Here is a 17,937-nt window from a genome sequence, read left to right as displayed (position 1 = left end):
TTTTTGGGGTGCTGTCCTTACAGCAGAGATCAGATGAGTCCTTCAGGACTGTAGTGGACACTGAATACACTAGCCTAGCTATCAATTTCCCTATCAAATCAGCAGCAGCTACACTGTCCCTACTCTCACTAAGAATGCAGCTTCACAATGAATGTAAGATGGATGCTGTCCAGGAGGTGGGAGGGCCTGGGAGGGAGGGTCTGCTGCTGAATGGCTGGAATGTGTCTACTGACTGTGAGGTACAGGCCAGGGTCAAAGTTTACTCAATGATGATGAATAGGGGCGGACCGAACAGCGCATGTGTTCGCCGTCCGTGGGGAACGCGAACAAGCGATGTTTGCCGGAAACTATTCGCCTGCGAACAGTTCGGGACATCACTATTGGAGTACTTTCTCAGCTAGCAGTTTATTCTCCTCACCCAACACCATGTAATCGCTTAATTTTCAGGCACAATCTGGATTTGAGAGACTCAGATAGATGAAGAACAATGGAAGCGTGGTCTGACCATTTGACATCCAAGATTTCAACTTTGACAACAGAAGACAATGTTATTTCATCCAGTAAAAAGCGATCTATCCTTGAGTACATATTGCACAAAGTGGAATGATAGGCATAATCTTTTTCTCCCTTTTGTAGTGCCTTCCACACATCATATAATCTATTTTCAAATAAGAAGTCAGTGCATAACTTGGCAAATCGGTCTGTAGAATAACCCTCTGCTAAGCTGGATCCCTCTCTGTTGATGTCTAAATCTCGGTCTAAAACAAAAATTAGTGTCACCGCAAATTACAAGTTTATTTTTAAGTATTTTACCCCATAACATTTTTTAAAAATTCAGTTGCCCATTGTTTGGAAAATAAACATTAACAATAGTAAATGTCCCTTAATTAACATTTTCCACCCAAATAAGCAATCTGCCGCTTTCTTCAATCAATACCTTTTCAGTAACATAAGCATAATTTATATTAAAAAAGAGAGATGGGACATGACTGCCCTTAAATATGAACTAATGTCTTCACCCTCCCCCCTCACCCCAATATACCGCAACAGGGCCTTCTTGCCGGGCATGAGACCGTGGGACTTCAAGGGCCTCGAGCGCGCAGGCCTCCAGAGAGTCCACCAACTATATGTGGGGGACTCTGTGGTCTCATTCCCGGAATTGCAAACCAGAGCAACCCTAACCCCATCTGACTTTTTCAGATACCTTCAACTCCGAAACTACGCTACCCGAACGACAGTAAAAACCGCCGCCAAAACCAAACCGACCTTTTTCGAACAAATCTGCCACACATAGGCATACCAACGGGGCATGATCACCCGACTCTACTCCCACCTCTGTTCCACCACCAAGGAATGGGGCACTCTACATTACACTAATAAATGGGAAACCGACTTGGGCGAATCACTAGAGGGTATCGACTGGCAAGACATATGGGAGGCCAACTCAAAAACCTCTATATGCGTCACAATGCAAGAACAATCATATAAAACAATGTTCCGGTGGTACACCACGCCAGTCCAATTGTACCATATGAAAAAAAGACACCCACAGACCTCTGCTGGCGGTACTGCGGAGCAAAAGGGACATACACCCACATGTGGTGGACCTGTCCCCAGGTTAGAACATTTTGGGAAGGCATCCAAACACTGACATCCCAGATTCTATCCAGACCTGTCGAACTAAACCCATGGGCGTTCCTCCTGGCTAAACCATATGATAATTCGCCCAGGCTAGAACAACAGCTGTTCAACAAAATCGCCCTAGCAGCCAGAGGGGCCTTGGCCCAAACCTGGTTACGACCCACCACACCCCCCATGACCACAGTACTCAACAAAATTAAGGAATGTCACCTTATGGACAAAATGACAGCCCAAGTTCGAGGCTCCATAAAGTCATTCTCCAGGACGTGGGAACCATGGGAAAACTACATTGACAAACAATAATGACACCCGGATCGACCAACGAACCAACACATAATACACCAAACAAGACGTCATCCTTAAACCCACCTATGTACCCCCCCCCCCTTCTCCTTACCCCCAACCCCCACTTCTCTTTCTTCTAGGCCGAGACAACCGGTACCCCGGCCTTCTATACACCACACTAAGCTACTGAAATACTACCTCAGTTAAACCCATTGTTACTTCCTGTTATGTAAGCAATTTCTCTTCATGTTCTACAAAAAACGCTGACAGACGGCGACTACGCCACAAGTGCAAATAAGACATATTAGGTATACTGCCATTCTCCATACAAACTGCTCACTTTTGAACCATGCACTGGCTTTTGCGCAAGCCTACATTGATAAAATATGTCATATCCTCTGTCAACGCAAAAATAAATAATTATAAAAAAAGAAAAAAAAGAAAAGAGAGGCACTCCTCTGGATTTGTTTATTAATGTGGAGTGAAATTGTATGGGAAACTTTTTAACCATAATGTTCCTGAAATTGTTATCTCTTAGTGGTTCTCCTGAACACATGTTATATCAGCCTTCTGAACCTTTACCTCCTTGGTCAAAAGTCTCCTTTTATGCGGTGTGTTGAGACCCCTCACATTACATTACAAGAATTTTAACACCATAATATGGGATATAAATACCAATAGGTCACAAGGGTCACAATATTGCAATCATGTTTTTTCCAATGAGGGAATCTACAGCAACAACTGCACAAAAGTATAAAAGCTTTGACATTATTGAGCAAGGAAGTTTAGAAGTCAAAAAAGGATCCAGGAGAACACTCACAAGATCTAACCATAGTAGTATGAATCTATGTTTTATTCAACATTGTACCAGTGAACAGTTGGTAAAGCAGAACAATCAGAGTTGTATTGAACCAGATATAGGATGGATACCCAATAATAAAATGTAAAAAAAATAGAAAAAAAATTAAATATTAGGAAAAATAACTTGGTTAGTAGCTCCAAAATAGAGCCAATAAAGCAATAAAATATTTACAAAAAAAGTTTAGGCAGTGGGAGTAGGAAAAAAATATGATGTCGAAAATGAATTATACCAAATAAGTTTTCATAATGCACAGTTAATGCAATTCAGATTGTATCTTTTAAACTCACCGTAACCTGATCGACCGCTATTTCGCAAGTGACATTGCCCGTGCCATACTGGATGAAGAATAAAGATCCATTAGGAACGTAGGTGCGTGACTTGCTGGACTGGTATCTGGAGTGTGTAACTGAGTAGAAATGATTACTTATGTAGCGAATTTCACTAGACACAATGGTCACCAAACTATATAAACAGTGGTGTATCCTGGTTTTGTGCTGCCCTATGACGTCATATTCCGGCTCCCAGCCTCACTATGCTGTGCGCAAGGGAGCTGTGCAGACAGCTCAGAGGAAGTGCTCCCTCGCCAGCCTCCCGCACGCCCGCCAGCGCCGCCCGCCCAGCATGTCAGTTAGCCACAAGGCTAACAAGGCATTTAGGGCGGCGTTTTTTGCCGTCCCCTGGAAAATGCCGCCCAAGGCAAATGCCTTGTTTGCCTCGTGGCTAAAACGTCCCTGTATATTATGACATGTATCTATGTGTGTATCTGTGTGTTTGTGTATGTGTGTATGTATGTGTCAGTGTGTCAAGGTGTGTGCATCTGTGTGTCAGTGTGTGTATGAATATTTATGTGTCACAGTGTGTAAGTGTAAATGTGTCTGTGTGTATATGTAAATAAAGGTGTGAGTATGTGTATCTGAGTGTCAATGTGTATATATGTACACTGTAAGTATGTGTGTGTAAAGGTGTGTGCATGTATCAGTGTGTATCTGAGTGTGTGTGTATGTGTCAGTGTGTGTATTTCTGTGTCAATGTGTGTGTGTGTCAGAGTGTGTATATGGGTGTCAATGTGTGTGAATGTTACAATGTCTGCATGGATCAGTGTGTGTTTATTTGTATTTGTGTGTCACAATGTGTGTGTTTATTTTAGTGTAGTTGTGTGTGTATCTGCATTTGTGTGTATGTGTCAGTGTGTGTATTTGTGTGTCTGGGTATATGTATATATCAGTGTTGTTTCAGTGTGTGTATCTATGCGTTTCATGTATGTGTGTTTATTATTGTAATCCCCAAGTCTATAAATCTTACAGAGTAGAAAATGACTGCATTTACTCTTTGGCAAATTAAAAAATGTTTTATACGATTCTGTCTCCGAATTAATTTCAATTTCATTTAGAAGCTGTAATGAAGTGAATATTAATAATAACATGAGTGAGAGCCATAGCTTAGGGGCCCCACGTATTAGTACTTATTCATTAGTACCAGGTAAATTATCCTTTTTGTGGTGAGTGGGGAAGGCCCTAAAATCGCACCGGCCAATGAAACAACTGAGACCTTCAACATTTTACCCTATATGTGGTGGGCTACGAATGACTATAAATGAGCAGATGAGGCTTTGGCCCAATCATTACTCCATCCCTAGGGAAGTGAAATGTTTTCTTATTAAGTGTACTTGTATCCAAGACTATATTGTAATAGGAGGAAAAGAAACAATTCCATGTGCAGCGGGTGAAGAGTGAATAATAATGAACAGTTCCCCTGCTCCTACCTAGAATTATCATGTTGTCTAGAAGTGCAATATTATTATAACAATATTCCTTGTTTGGAGACCCAACCTCCTGACCGGTATATGTATTATTAGTAAAGTGCACTAATTAGCCCTTATCCTGCAACAGATGAAATGAAAACATAACAAGTGGGACCTGTTGTCCAGCTACCATAAACCTGGGACCTTCAATTAATTTTGTGGAGATCTACCCTCAAAAAGAAAGTGAACATTAAACGGACACTATAGGCAGTCCGACCACTTCAGCTCATTGAAGTGGTCTGGTTACAGTGTCAATATTGCACTTAGTGCTGCAATGTAAAACAACTGCAATGTTGACATTGCCACACTAAGACAGCCTCTAGTGGCTTACTACCAGACGGCCACTGGAGTCATTTTCAGTTGCATCAGTCCGGTAACTGATGCTGGACATCCTCACACTCTGCACGAGGACATCCAGCGTCAACTGTTTCCCATAGGAAAGCATTGATTCAATGCTTTCCTATAGGGAGGGCCTAATGTGGCGTGCACGACACTTGGCACCCATGCGCAATTATGTTACCTTCATCGAGCGACGTCAGAGAAAGCGGAGCCGCAACCAAGCGCAGATAGGATTAGGTAAGTAAATAAAAAAGGTTTCTAACACTTTATTCACCAATGTGGGGGGTGCAAGGGAGTTGCGAGGCAGAGGGAACTATAGTGCCAGAAATATAGCTTTGTATTGCTGACATTACATTATAGTCAGGTTTTCTGACTATGGTGACTATGGTCAAAGAGATGCCCAGGTTTTTAAGACAGTATTTAGTTTACAGCCTTCTATTTATTGGAGAGCTTGGGGACATCTTTTCTTATATTTTTTTCTAATCCTAACAGCAAACCAGGTCTGGAGCGTCCAGTTGTGCAAATGTCCTGGGGGCCGGCAGGAGGGAAAAGCACACCGCTCCTCTCCTGCCAGTCACTTCTCGTAGCATGGCCGAGTGGCAGCAAACCCTTCCAGCCTGCCTTCCTTTCTGCAGTGCCACGGACTGTGTGGAGGAGGCAGGGATATGAATGCATCATATCTCTGCTCCCCCTGTAGCACACAGCGCGGCTGGCACCTAACAGGGTGGGAAACTACCACCAGCCCCTTTTTCAACGGCATGGGAGGACTTCCTTCCAAGGAGACTGGAGGGCAAGAGTAGGAGAAAGCAGAAAGAAGAGGGGCTGGGGGCATATATGTATTTTTGCCTGTATCTATATGGGAGAAATTTTTTTTTTTGGGGGGGGGGGAAGGGGGCCCGCAAAATGCATCCTCATCTGTGTAGTCAAAAATCCTTGCACCGTCCCTGCAGCAGATCCTTAATCCTAAACTTGTTTATAACCAGGGGACAAAGCTTCACTTTATCAGCAATACAGTACAACTAAGAATGGGGGAGATGCATGGCTTGGCAGCGACAGTTAAAGCCATTGTAACGTCTTCTAAAAAGCCTTAATATGCAAAAGGCAGAGAAGGCTGGCAACAACTGGGCAAAGGCTAAACATAAAGCACAACCACCACCCCTGTGTGTTACAGACAGGGAAACAGAGGGGTCGGGAAAGCACTAGACTGCAACAGGCCATGCAGGAAACAAAGCTCGCTAATGGATGAAGCTTGCATCACACATAGAGTCCAAGTTGAGAAGACTTTTTTCTCCTACAACACAGAACTACAATTCAAAAGTTGGAACCATGACAGCTCAACTAGAACACACTGAGGCCAATGAACGGTTAGACAAAGTATGGGAGATAAACCAGCAGCTCAAACTAATGGCTTCTGAAACAGCAGATCTAGAAGTCCTTACCTAGCCTGTTGACTCTCTAAAACCTGGAGAAAGTAAAGTTGGCTCTTGATAAGTTACACTTAGTGGCTACATCACTCCAATTATGGAGACTGAGAAAAACCTTCTATGCAAAGAGTAACAAGACATCAACTCTTCTCACAGCCAAGTTGCATCAAAGAATAGTTGCAATGAGAATAGCTTACATTTTGAATAATACAGGAGAAAGGATTCTGAACCCAGTAGATAATAGTGATACATTTGCCACATATTATTAGTCGCTCTACAATTTGAAAGATGATCATTCCACTACCCGATCTACTGATGAGGGTATAGATAATTATTTGGCATAGGTTGATCTTAAACAAGTACACCCAAAGCACCAAACATGCATAGTGGCTTCACTAGCAAAAGATGAAGCAGAGAAAATTATCTGTAAAATCTCCTGGGCCAGATGGGTCCTTATACAAAAGGGATCAGATGGGATTTGTGACAGGGAGGCAGGCATATGGCAGCATTTGCAGCTTTTCTGATGTGACACATTAAGCCTTCTCTGCTCCTATCGTGGAGAAAGTGTTCAACAGAATTCATTATTGATACCTGCATCAGTTTATAGTACAGATGGGTTATCCACTGCAGTTTATTAAGGCAGCATTTGCTTTGTACAGTTCACAAAGAGCAATGGTTTCACCTTTTGGCTTCATACCTCAAGAATTTAAAATAACAAATAGTGCAAGGCAGGGGTGCCCATTGTCACCCCTGTTATTTGTGTTAACTATAAATCTGCTGGCAGAGTCTATCGGGAATCTTCCTAATATCCAAGGGGTGAAGATAGGGGACATTACTCACGGACAACATTATAGACAATGGCAAAATATATGCACAAAACAGACAAAATTGGCCAAGGCCCAATATTTATATGAAAATCTGAACAATAACATCTCAAACCCTAGAAACTTTTGTAAAGTCATAAATAAACTAAAAACTCCCCCAATCCACTCCCAACCCTCCACTGTCAAAGTGGATAACCAAGCCCTGCAACTTCCCTTAGATGTAGCAAATGCCTTTAACAATTATTTTGTAGGATGCTCTACTGCCCTGATTGCCAAACTAATAAATGACACACATCCTGAAACTACAAATGTGGATCAGGTCCCACTAAATTTGCAAAGGCCCAATATAGACAAGTTATTTTTTAGACCTGTACCTGTTAGTGTCATTAAAAACATCTTAATAATCTAAAAATGGAAAACCAGTCCGGACCTGATCAAATCCCAGCAATGCTGTTGAAGCTCAGTGCGCCGGCAATTGCTAAACCTGTTGCAACTCTAATTAACGAATCCTTGGTGTCTGGATACATACCCAAACTTTGGAAGACTGCGAGAGTAGTGCCTATCCATAAAAGTGGTGACACTAATTTGGTTTCTAACTATCGCCCAATATCATTGCTCCCGGTATTGTCAAAAATCTTAAAAAAATGTGTCCATACTCAACTGTACTACCAACAATCAAACTATCTGACCCTTGATCAATCGGGCTTTCGCCAGAATCACTCCACTACAACTGCCCTCTTAAAAGTTTGCAATGACATCCAAACTGGCATGGAACAAGGAGACCTAACTGGAGCTATTTTCCTTGATTTTGCTAAGGCCTTTGACACAGTAGACCACGACATTCTACTGCACAAACTCAAAAACTCAGGTATTGGTGATCATTCGCTAACCTGGTTTCGATCGTATGTATCGGATCGCTCGCAATATGTGTCGATTTCTGACAGCGACTCCCTCCCTCTTCCAGTCACGTGTGGTGTTCCCCAAGGTTCCATTCTCAGCCCCCTACTATTTACATTATTTATAAATGATCTGCCTAATGTCTGAAATCCTCAAATCCTCAAATGTACGCATATGACACAGTAATCTATGTGAGCAAATCCAATCTACCGCAGCTTGAGGCTGTGCTCCAAGACCAGTTTACAGAGGTAGAAAAGTGGATTGCAAAAAACAAACTCTTCCTGAACACTGACAAAACTGTCACAATGATCTTTGGAACAGTACCTAAATTACACAATTCCCACCTATCCATCAAAACAAATTCAAATGGCACACTGACCACAGTCCACTCTTTCAAATACTTAGGTATGATGTTAGACCCCAATCTATCTTTTGGCCTGCACATAGAAAAGCTTGCATCTAAACTTTATCCAAAACTAGGTGCCCTGTACAGAAACAAATCCTTCCTAAGCCCTACAGTAAAGGAAAATATGTCAATCATTGATTATGGGGATGTAGTATATACATCTGCATCGCAATCCCACATTAATAAACTAAACACATTGTATAACTCGTTCTGCCGATTAGTGCTACAATGTAATTACAGGACCCACCATTGTGACATGCTAAAAGAACTAAGCTGGCTGTCGCTGGAAACCAGATGCACCCTTCATCTTTCTAGCCTTGTGTTTCTCGGAAACTCCCACCCTACCTGAAAAAAATGCTTTCCCCAGCTGTTCCCACTTCCTATATCCTCCGATCTAGTACCAACACTTTACTTAGTCTACCTCAATACAAAAAGAAAGCAGCCCGATCCTCCTTCTCCTACAGAGCACCGCAATTGTGGAACGACCTCCCGCACAATTTCAAATCTTCCCCAAGCCTAAAGTCCTTTAAGAGGGTCCTCTCTACATACCTCAAAACAGAATGCACCTGTCATGGTTGATTTATATATCTCCTACCTGTTCTATGTTAGATTTTGTATATATATATTGTTTTTGTATTTTATTGTACCCTAATGTAACAATGCAATGATTTGTGGACCCAGGACATACTTGCAAACGAGAGAAATCTCAATGTATCTTTCCTGGTAAAATATTTCATAAATAAATAATAATACATTTTAGCCATGATAAACCAGGAATTTTCTCTAGGATATCTTGTAACAGTTTACCAGGAGTTGGAGCCCAGTTGCAGGAGATGACACAGGGAGGAGGCAAAAACCAAAAGTTCAGTACAGATTAAGGGGAAATCCAAAGGCAGGGTCAGACAAGAAGCAGAAGTCAGGGCTGGCAGCGGAGTAACATAGTTGGTTAATCAGGCAGAAGTCAGAGTCCAGGAAATCAGTCAAAAGAGTAGCAAAGATCCGGCAGGAAAAAAACCAAACAAAATGACCAGATACTAGGTCTCAGGCAGAGCTGGCTTTTACAGCCTGCTGATTAGGAGCAGCTGACCATAATTGGAAAGGGGCTGCAGATAGATCAGCACTGCTCCATCCAGGCAAGGAGTCAGGAAGCAGAATAATGCAGACAGATACTGAAGCTGGGTGGACAGCACGGCAGAGAATCTGACTTTGATGCTGAAGCTGTGAGTTCAAACCCAGCAAGGGTCTCTTAAAGGGGTGGTCATGGGGTGGAGCCAAGCAGCCGAGCTGAACAGTCGCATGGCAAGAGAGCTCCGGCATTTTCAGGCCCAAACACAGCCTTTGCACACAATTAAAGCCACTTTGGGCTCCCTGCGATGACCAAGGGGGATAGTATCACAAGATGGGGCGCAAGACCAAAAAAATAAAACCCGACAAACCGAGGCAGGGACCTAATATTGCGGATCTTCTGCAGCAGACAAGAGAGATCACTAGGCCCAAGATGGCCGCCTACCCAGAAACCTACTCTGACTTATCAGACGACCTCTCCTCAGGGGATGAAACAGTGGACCTACCACCCGTGCAAAGACCAACACTGGCCGCCAAGCGGCGGATACCTCACCGGTAACTACAGCGGTACTAAAGGCGCTCCTCGCGGACCTCCAAGCGAATATTCATACAGACGTAGCCTCACTCCGCAACCACATTCACGGCCTGACAAGCCGGATGAGAGCACTTGAGACTGCCTCCAACATCTGCTCAGACCAACTTGCCTCACTACAACAAGAGGTCCAAGGATTGCAGAAACAAAACGAGGAATATGAATGCCGCTTCACAGCACTGGAGGAAGTACGCCGGGCTAATAACATAAAGGTACGGGGCATCCTGGAGAACACTCCACAGGCCGAAATACCGCGCCTACTAGTGGCCCTATTATCACCACGGCAGGCAAAATCAATCATAGTGGACGGCTTCTTCCGAGCCCCAAAGCCGGCCTCGGTACCAGTGGCAGCCCCACGGGACCTGATCGTGCGGTTCCAGCAATACTCAGCTAAAAAATATAAATGGCACCAAGCTCGCAAGCTAATAATCCAACACGAAGACACCACCCATGAAGTACGTGACCTCCAGGAAGCCACAGTGCTACTACCCACACTGGGTCTCCCTCAGGACTCTCTACATGCAGTTGAAATTCAGGGAACAAACAAACCGGCACACAAGTGGAACCCCGGAAGAGTGACACCATTTGTCCCGCGCGGACCAACGACCGCACCGAGTGGAACTGTGACTACCTGAAATATATCGGACACTGAAACGTGATGTACAGGACTCAATACCCTAATTGTTAAATATATTTACCAGTTCCGCAGCCACGATAAGTTTCTTAAGCTGCTACAGTTAAATACTTGTTGACCGCACTCCTTCAGCAGGAAGGTCTGTCGACCACATTGCTTCCCCCCCCCCCCCCCCCGCCTGACATAAGCCTAACTTATCTCTTGAGCTTAACCCTGCCATAGCCGGGTGTAATACTTAATACCAGACATAGGTATAACTTGCCCTCCAAGTGGAACACTGATGGCGCTACAATGCTGCTTACATGCCAGTAATACTCGCTACGATAGCAGTGCCATCAGGATGAAACACTCGATTGTATGACTATCCCCAGTAGGGCCTCTGCACTTTGTTATTTTGTTACCTTAGTTTAAGTTATCTTAGTTTATTGCATTGTTAACTCACCAGGGAACGATACAAGTGCACACAATACTTGCATGGGTACACTCCCGGAGGTTAGCGGACCCACACAAGGAATATAACCCCACACGTTCCCTACAAACCTTTAGGCATGTCGATCTCAAGGAAATTATGTGATATTACATGGCTAGACCAGAATGCATCTTCTAGTCTTCTCTCTATAAAACAAAAAATGTGCCTAGCATCTACTACCATATGTTTATAATCCAATGTTTTACGATCTGTGTGCGACAATCGTTGTGATATTGCACACATGTATGTTATCCTCATGCACGACCTAAATAAAGAATTGAAAAAAAAAAAAGGGGGTGGTCATGCCTTGCTGTCTGCAGGGTTTGGGCTGTGCTGTCACATATCTGCATCGGAAACTAGGCTATTTTAGTGCCATGAATTATTGAAAGAATGCAGGCCCACCCTATGTATTGCAGTCCTGACCTTAATTCTTTCTCATGGGCCAAATTCTCTTATAACTGAAAAAAAAGATATTTCCCTTACTAGAACCCATTAGAAAAAGCATAATTTCCAGAACACATTTTAATATTGTTGTGGGCAGGGTGATAGATCTTTAGATGTCTTTATTACCCAAATTATTGAATTTATTGTGCAATATATCCCAATATATATCCCAGTCCTTCTTTAGTAAGGTTAAAAAGAACATTAATGGTAGAAGGAAGAGGCAACGGATTAAAATGAACACCCTTCAGAGACACAACTATTTTGGGGAATGGGGGTTCCAGGCTCACATTGGAAATCATTAGAATGTAAAATTAACATTTTTGATGCTTTGTGTCATGTCCTGATATGATTGGGAAACTATGTTTGTTGTGTGTCAAATAATGTGACTTACTTTCTGTACATTTATATTTTCTTGCAAAAAACTAAAATACCTTGAAAGAAAATAAAGATAATCATTCCATTAACCCCAAAATGGAGGCATAACATATATGTCCCACTACTAAAATAAGCTTGCACTGAAATGGCAATGGCAATTTCAAATGGTAAAATGCCCCATCTCTGATCTAAATAGCTCTCATATCCACAGACATGGATATTTTAGATCGGAGATTAGACATGTTTGCCCTTTGGGGTGGCTAAAAAGCCACTAGATGGCAAACAGGCTCAGAAAAAATAAAACTGAACACCCTTCCTCTACAGCTTAGGAATATGTCTAGAGGAGAAACCAAATGTATTTTGTCCTGTCTAGATAAAGGAGGACATAACTCTGTAGTTCTATATATTACTAAGCATACCTGAGAGGGAAAGAAACATGCCCTGTGGAAGCAGATTTGTGTTAGGAATTATAATAAATACTGTACATCTTCTAACAGATAAAAGCACGCATGTCTTACCACATGCTAGACTTTGGCAATTTATAGATGGAACCCATAAGTTGGATGAGCCAGTGTCAAACACAACCAGGAAGTTCTGAGGAGGGGAACCAATGGAGATCTCTCCAAAATATTCCACCTGGAAAGGACAGAAGAGAGAGGACAATTGCTTAGGAGATATATTACAATATATTGTGCATGCATGAAGGAGGGGAACCTATAAAAGGGTGAAGCTAATAATGTTACAGATATCCCAATTAGCTTTGGTGCTCTGAAATCCCATTAAACCATGGTTTGGCGGAATGGGCTTTTCAAGAGGCAGATATAATGGGCCTCAAATAGATTTATATACACTTAAAGGGACACTCCACTGCCAAAACAGAAAATAATAATACAAAATAACTATGTAGTAGATATAGCATTGTGTGCATTAAATTACAGATTTGTTTGCATTGGGGTATATCTAAAAACAGTTTATAAAAACAGCAAATCTCTTACCGGCAGCTTTTGCAAGCCCCACACTTTTTCCTCAGACCAAACTTCCTGTGGCTGTCCAAAGACACACTTTCCAATTTAGCTCAAAGAGAGGACTCAGCTGAGCTTAACAACCAGGAAGTAACAGGACTGCTTGTCTTGACAGCCAAGAGCAGTGAAACAAGGTTCACGCCAATTTTTATTGACATCTGCCCTTTTTGTAAAATAAAAAAAAGAGGACACACTCTTCCGAAATCTCACTTTAATTTCATACATTGTGGCTGCTGTGAATCATGTCTACATTATCTGCTTGCAAGTTTAGGCCACAAGCTACTAGTTAGTCTGCTTGTGCCAATGTTTTTGTACCCCAAATCCAAGAGTACTGGGGCAACTGTCCTGTTTAGCCAGAGACCTTGAATAATTTGGCATTATACCACTTTAGGCTTCCCTATGGAAATTAAGTACACAGCCTTCAAGCAACTGACTTCAGCATAGTAATGTTAATATTGGGCCTCTTGAATAATATACTTCTATGTATTCTCTTTCATCTTCTCTCTTGCTACTGTGCCAAAATTGTTATGGGGCTGTAGTCTGTAACCGATAGTATTCAGAATCTTGTCCTGATATAAGTCATTTGTATACTCACATCAAAGAAGTTAAAAAGGGGCTCATCGATGATCTCTGAGTTGTTACATGACAAACAATACTTGGCCAAATTGAATTGTTGTAAGTCCCATAGTGGTAGCTCTCCTCTTTCTTTCAGGATTTTTCTGAGAGATGTCTGCCTTTTCAGAGGAATCCTGTACAATGAAAACATGTTCTGTATCACCTTGGATGGAACAGATGAGATGTTTGCTTTTGAGGGTAGCTAGTTGAAAAACAATCACTAAGTCGCAGTTAAAGGCTCAAAGAAGTCAGGCTTGGATGAGCCAGTTGCTGCTGGAAATACATATCTAATCAATCTACAAATTGAGGTGGACCTAGACCTTAAATGGCATTTGAATTGACAATATCAAAGCTGTTATGGTACTTTTTGAAAGTAAACCAAAATGTTCAAAGTCTATCTGTTCCTGTCCAAATCAATAAAATTAAATTGCGTATATACGCTGAAGTAATTAAGTCTGACACACGAGGTTCAGGTTAAAATAACTTCGAGAAAGTTTATTGGCAAGTGAAGTAAAAGCGGGCGCGCAGGCCCTTTTAAGAGGCATTTTGCGTCATCATTGATTATTAGAATATCAGCAAATAAACATCATCAATTGGATTAATTGTTAAGTGACGGAGTTAGTGTCTTACCTATTGGTTAGTAAAATTAAGAGGTTAGTCCCGTGCCCACCCATCAGAGGTGGGATTATTCTGGACACGGGTGGGGGACAAGGGGGTCCTAAGCGTCATTTTACACGGTCAGTGATATCAGGCTTTATGTCCAGGTGCAAGGTCTCTTATGAATAGAACATTTCATTACTACTGTGTTCTGTGGCCTTCAAACTGTACTATCTTACAAGCTCTTAAGGAGTAGCCAGCAAGTCTTAAGGAGTAGCCAGCACCTCCTGGTACTTGTCCTTGAAGGAAACACGGTCTTTGTCTACTGTATTAATTGGGTTGAGAAGTTCAGTCACGTAATGTAGTTTTAAAATGAACAAGTTAAGTCATGAGGACAAAATGGAGGATTGAAGAAGTCAGGTTAGGAGGACAAAATGGAGGACGAAGTCACAGTATAAAGTTAAAATGGAGTTAGTACAATAATTCAATACAAGTACAATAAAGATTTTTAATAATTCCACATCAGTCCCCCCTATGAAATGTTAGATTCTAAGAGATAAAACTTTATTATATTAGTATCAGAAGACGTGTTAACCCAAAGGCACAGAAACCCCGTGGCTGCTAGCTAGATGTTAATGCAAAGTGCAAGGCTGTCCCTAGATCTGACCCTAATAGGCTAACCATCCGTCAGTATGGCTCTCGAACGCTTCACACCCAAGGGTATCCCATGGCAGCTGACCCACCACTTCTCCACATGGGGCCTTTACCATTCACTGACAGATGCTGTCCCTGATCTAGTCCCTTCCTAGAATTCCTGCACTTTATCAACAAAAGGGAATGTTTGCAGCGGCAGACAGGGTGAGTTGATGTCTTGGAATTCTTGGTCATCAACTTCGAGATGGGTCAAAGTGGGTGCTGCTTGGTCAACAGTCTTCATGAGGGATTTTCTCAGACATGGGAGGACACAACAAAAGAGAAGAGCAAAAATAAAAAGAAAAATTAGTATAGCCATACCAATCTGCATTAAAGCCTTTTGCCATCCTGTCATCCAACCAAACCATCTTTCCCAGGGATCTTTTATCCCAGAATTCCTTTTTAACTCTTCAGACAGGTCATTTAATTTTTCTATAGCTAGTGTGACTTTACCATTAGGGCCTGTGTTTTCTGGGATGTAGGTACAACATGTCATAGTGTCGGGCAAAATCTTACAAACCCCTCCTTTTTCGGCTAAGATCATATCTAGGGCCATTCTATTCTGGAAAGTCATTTGGGATGTGGCCTGCAACTGTTCGGCCAACCCCTGGAGGGCGTCTCTGGTGTAATTGACAAAACGCTGTTGATTGTAATAAATGTAATTTATCCAATTTAGATTCTTGTTTGCGGTAACTATGGTAAAAATTGATTCAAATCCTGCAGCAACCTCATCTCTTGCTTTAAACTCATTGGGCACCCCCCTGGGCACTCCAATGGCATCAATGTATACATGAGGATCAAAACTTCCTTTCACTGGGGCGTCACGTTTAACCTTAGTGTGGCTGAACTCATGGGTGTTGAGGTGTGTGTCAGAAATAATATGTATAGGCATAATGGCCTTAGTCAAAGTACACTCTCCCCACCATTCTGTGTCCATTCTGGATCTTAGCTGTAAATCCCCACACAACCAATAAATGTCTCCTAGTGACCTAGTGTGATGTTGCAGCAAACGTACAGGGACAGTTCTGTATGTAGCACAATAGCCTTTGGAAAAGTTACCTACAAATTTACCAATACCATCGTACATGGCATAGCAAGTGTAATTACCTTTATATACGGTAATACCATCAGGGGGTTTGACGTCTTTGGCTAGAAGAGGATACTCCTTTGTCCATGCAATACATATGGACCTGTTAAAATTATAGTGATAGGCAAAAAGGCTTAAAACACATTCTTCTATATCTACGGGTAGGATTAAAGGTACGGTACCCAGGTGAGGCCGGGCACCTCCACACACATAACATGCGGTTCTATTATGCTTATTAGCATTATATTTCATCCATTCTAACCATAAATTCACATCATTAAAACCTGTTTCAGCGGCCATGGTATCTTCAAAAGTGGGGTTAGCAATGGCCATCATGTCCTGAAAGGTCTGGATATGGGGTTTTAATGGGTTAGGGACCATATGGGTGGCCCCTTGCCACTCAGAAGAGTTGCACATATCTTTGAGGTAGAAATGCCCTAATTTCTGGTAGGAACCCTTTTTCCAGTACATTCCCATCACATACTGGTCTGCATCTGTTGGGCTTGGGCGCTCAATGTTAAGGATTAATTTCATTGGTGTGCTCCCCCCAGGCTTTCTCAAAGTCATTCTCTGGAGAAGCGATCTACCATGATCATCTACTTTAGCTACGGCACTTTTTGGTTTGTAACCCCAGGCAGGCCCGGCATTCCATCCCGCCGCCCCCCAGTGATCACAATTGTGCCCCCATTGTTTGTCAACTACACAAACATATGGGTCTTTCGAATGAGGGATATCTCTATAGATGCTCTGGATTTGTGGTGTGGGAAATGGGCATTCTACAATATCACAGTAGTCAAAGGTATAAGTAGCCACCTGGGTGCATGATGAATTATACCAGAAGGTGTACCCACTAATGTCTTTGGTAATGGCTACTTGCTGGGCCTTCATAAGGCTAATTAAGGAGAAGATGTACCAGAGATACATGTTTGTGCGATATTCGCTTCCTCTGGGGCAGGAGATTTCTTGCAGTGGGAAGCGTGGATCCAATTTGGCCTACCGGCCAATTTGACGGAGGTTGCGGTAATCAGGAGAACTTGGAATGGACCGTCAAATCTTGGTTCCAGGGTATTTTTCCGCACAAACTTCTTGACCAGGACCCAATCTCCGGGAAGTAGGTTATGGGAACCTGTATCCAATTCGGGATCTGGAATTGAAGAGAAAACTTGGGCATGTATTTTGTTTAGGACATTTGCAAGTTCAGTTACATAGTCTACTAAAACATCTGATTGGAGTTGCAACTGCTGCGGATAATAACAACCTAGTCTGGGTGCTGTCCCAAATAGAACCTCATATGGGGACAGTGAATGCTTCCCTCTAGGTGTGTGCCTGACACTGAATAGAGCTATTGGTAGGCTTTCTGGCCAGGGCATCTTTGTTTCTTGTGACATTTTTAACATTCTGGTTTTTAGAGTGCCATTCATGCGCTCCACTTTACCACTACTTTGTGGGTGGTAAGGGGTATGGAAGGCTAGGGTCACCCCTAGAGCAGTCCAAATTTCTTTAGTCACAGTTGCTGTAAAGGCTGGGCCCTGATCACTCTCAATAACTTCTGGGAGTCCGAATCTACATACAATATCTGTAAGTAGGCGCTTTGCGGTTGTTTTTGCAGTGATATTGGCCACTGGGTAGGCTTCTGGCCAGCCTGAGAACATGTCCACTATTACTAGTGCATATTCATGGGGCCCACTCTTGGGCATTTGGATGTGGTCGATTTGAATTCGTTGGAAGGGGTACATGGGCTTTGCCAGGTGTTTCGCAGGCACCTTAATTGGTCTTCCTGGATTGCATTTTGCACAAATGACACAGGCCTTGCAAAAATTATTGATCAATGTTGTGATTCCAGGTGCTTCATAATACTTCTGTAT

At 42.5% G+C, this 17,937-nt stretch overlaps 1 protein-coding gene across 1 annotated transcript in view; it reads right to left on the bottom strand.

The window, feature by feature from the left end:
- LOC134608587 (cathepsin E-A-like) overlaps positions 1–17,937 on the bottom strand; it is a 67,984-nt gene that overhangs the window by 34,786 nt on the left and 15,261 nt on the right. Inside the window, exons 2-4 of the mRNA XM_063451511.1 lie at positions 13,676–13,829; positions 12,577–12,694; positions 3,076–3,194 (exon numbers count right to left, since the gene is read on the bottom strand). Coding sequence (XP_063307581.1) covers positions 3,076–3,194; positions 12,577–12,694; positions 13,676–13,829 — 391 coding nt within the window. The remainder of the gene's footprint in view (positions 1–3,075; positions 3,195–12,576; positions 12,695–13,675; positions 13,830–17,937) is intronic.

This window comes from Pelobates fuscus, chromosome 1, assembly GCF_036172605.1.
Source record: "Pelobates fuscus isolate aPelFus1 chromosome 1, aPelFus1.pri, whole genome shotgun sequence".
NCBI classification, from domain to species: domain Eukaryota; kingdom Metazoa; phylum Chordata; class Amphibia; order Anura; family Pelobatidae; genus Pelobates; species Pelobates fuscus.
Note: the sequence above shows the minus strand (reverse complement) of the source record. Positions and strands in the feature narration are given on the sequence as shown.